This window comes from Arabidopsis lyrata, assembly GCF_000004255.2.
Source record: "Arabidopsis lyrata subsp. lyrata unplaced genomic scaffold ARALYscaffold_311, whole genome shotgun sequence".
Classification (NCBI taxonomy): Eukaryota; Viridiplantae; Streptophyta; class Magnoliopsida; order Brassicales; family Brassicaceae; genus Arabidopsis; species Arabidopsis lyrata.
The window spans coordinates 4,457-6,699 of NW_003302330.1; the positions used below are offsets into that span (position 1 = coordinate 4,457).

The window sequence follows — 2,243 nt, forward strand, 5'->3', positions numbered from 1 at the left end:
CGATGACATTGGATTGTCGGATTTTCCATGGTTTCCGACAAATATTCGCGACGAAATTCCGACCGAAGTTTTAATCGTCGGAAAAGTTTTTATGTCTCCGACGAGTTTCCGACGAAATATTATTTTCTTGGAAGTTTGTCGGAAATTCCCCGGAAATCCGTCGGAATAATTCCGAGTAAATATTTCGTCGGAAATGTTCGTCGGAAATTGCTATGTTTTCTTGTAGTGACACAGTCCTACCGACACCAAGTATTATGGTGACTGGAGATTGGGAAAGATATTGGTGATTGGTGAAACTTTAATATGTCTCATCCATTTGTGGTTAGTATGCACAGTGGCCAGTGCAAAACACTGGACTGGATAGCTCATAGTTGTCTGATCAATTTTAAATATCATTTCAAAGATATCAAAATACAAATAAATACATTTATACAAAAAACGGGGAACGACAAAACGAAAGAAACGAATTTACACTATTCTTTATTTGGAAAGTCTTACTTACCAACAAATAATTTAGTTCATTATTTTCGTACTAATTAAACTCATGCCTACTTCAACAAATTGTTTTAATTTGTTAATTGTGAAGGTAAACTAAAAGAAATTACTCTGACTTTACGTTTGTGTTTTAGATTTTGCCAAAAAAAAAAAATTATATTAAATATACTCCTTCTCTTATGGCTTCAACAAGCTTAATTGGAGTTTCCATAGCCATCATTTGCTTTCTCATCCTCCATCGCTTCCTCTTCAAGAAACCTCTTTACCAGTTCCTTATAATTAACTGGCCGGTGTTGGGGATGATTCCGGGTCTTTTCTTGGTGCTCCACCGTATCTACGACTTCACTGTGGAGCTTCTTGAAAGCACCGAGTTAACATTTCCATTCAAGGGACCGTGGTTCGCTGGAATGGATATGCTGCTCACAGCTGATCCAGCTAATATTTACTACCTAGTAAACTCAAACTTCTCCAATTTTGTTAAAGGTTCCAACTTCAAAGAGATCTTTGATGCCTTCGAAGATGCTTTACTCACAAAGGACTCGTTGGCATGGAAGAATCTGAGGAAAGCTTCTCAGGCCATGATCAACCATCAAGGGTTTCAAAGATTGTCATTGACTACCACGAGAAGTAAAGTTAAGGACGGGCTTGTTCCACTTTTCAATCATATCGCTCGGGAAGGCACAACTGTAGATTTGCAAGATGTGTTCTGGAGGTTCACGTTCGATACAACTCTAGTTACAGTAACCGGGTGTGATGATCCTAGATCTCTCTCCATTGAAATGCCAGTAATTGAGTCCGCTAAAGCTCTGGACACTATTGTAGAAGGGATCGTTTATAGGCATGTTAAACCTAGATTCTTGTGGAAGCTACAAAGCTGGGTCGGAGTCGGGATAGAGAAGAAGATGATAGAAGCTGGTGCCATTTTTGATCGAGTGTGTGCGAAATACATATCAGCCAGGAGAGAAGAGATTAAAAGATCACAAGGGATTAATAATGGAGAAAGTGAACATCTTTTGACATCTCACATAAAGCTTGATACAACCAAGTACCAGCTCATGGATCCTATCAATGATAAGTTCCTCCGAGACAATGTCTTTGCTTTACTTCTAGCTGGGAGAGATACCACTGCCTCTGCTCTCACTTGGTTCTTCTCGTTTTTGTCCGAAAACCCTCTAGTGGTGACTAGGATTCGCCAAGAGATTGACACGATTCTACCAAGAAGTAGTAGTGGCCACGAGAGGCCATCTTGTGATGCAATGGAGTACTTAAACAAGTTAGTGTATTTACAGGCCGCATTGTGTGAAACAATGAGGCTTTGCCCACCGGTTCCTCTCGAGCGTTTGTCTCCTGTAGAATCAGATGTGCTTCCAAGTGGACATAAAGTCGAAGCAAACTCAAATATTTTGGTCTTTATTTATGGGGTGGGTAGGATGAGAGCTGTATGGGGAGAAGATGCATCAGAATTCAAGCCAGAGAGATGGATTTCCGAGACCGGAGAGTTGAGACATGTACCTGCCTTCAAGTTCTTAGCATTCAATGCCGGCCCAAGAATATGCCTCGGTAAACAAATAGCTATGATTCAAATGAAGATTGTGGCCGTGGAGATATTACAAAACTATGACATTAAGGTTGCCAAAGGGCAGAAGTTTGAACCAGATACTAGTTTAATTCTTAGAATGAAGCATGGGTTTAAGGTTACGATTAACAAGAGATGTTCATTTTGATATTAGAGAAGTAATCAAGTTGTT

At 39.9% G+C, this 2,243-nt stretch overlaps 1 protein-coding gene across 1 annotated transcript; it reads left to right on the plus strand.

Moving 5' to 3' along the window:
- The first annotated feature begins 674 nt into the window (after nucleotides 1-674).
- On the plus strand, nucleotides 675-2,229 carry LOC9298654 (alkane hydroxylase MAH1). Its single transcript, XM_002862530.2, has one exon. It carries the CDS (start codon nucleotides 675-677, stop codon nucleotides 2,217-2,219), a length of 1,545 nt encoding a protein of 514 aa, XP_002862576.1. The 3' UTR covers nucleotides 2,220-2,229.
- The last annotated feature ends 14 nt before the right edge of the window (nucleotides 2,230-2,243 follow it).

Coding starts and splice junctions, on each gene's coding strand:
- LOC9298654 (XM_002862530.2), top strand. CDS start 675: ATGGCTTCAACAAGCTTAATTGGAGTTTCCATAGCCATCATTTGCTTT.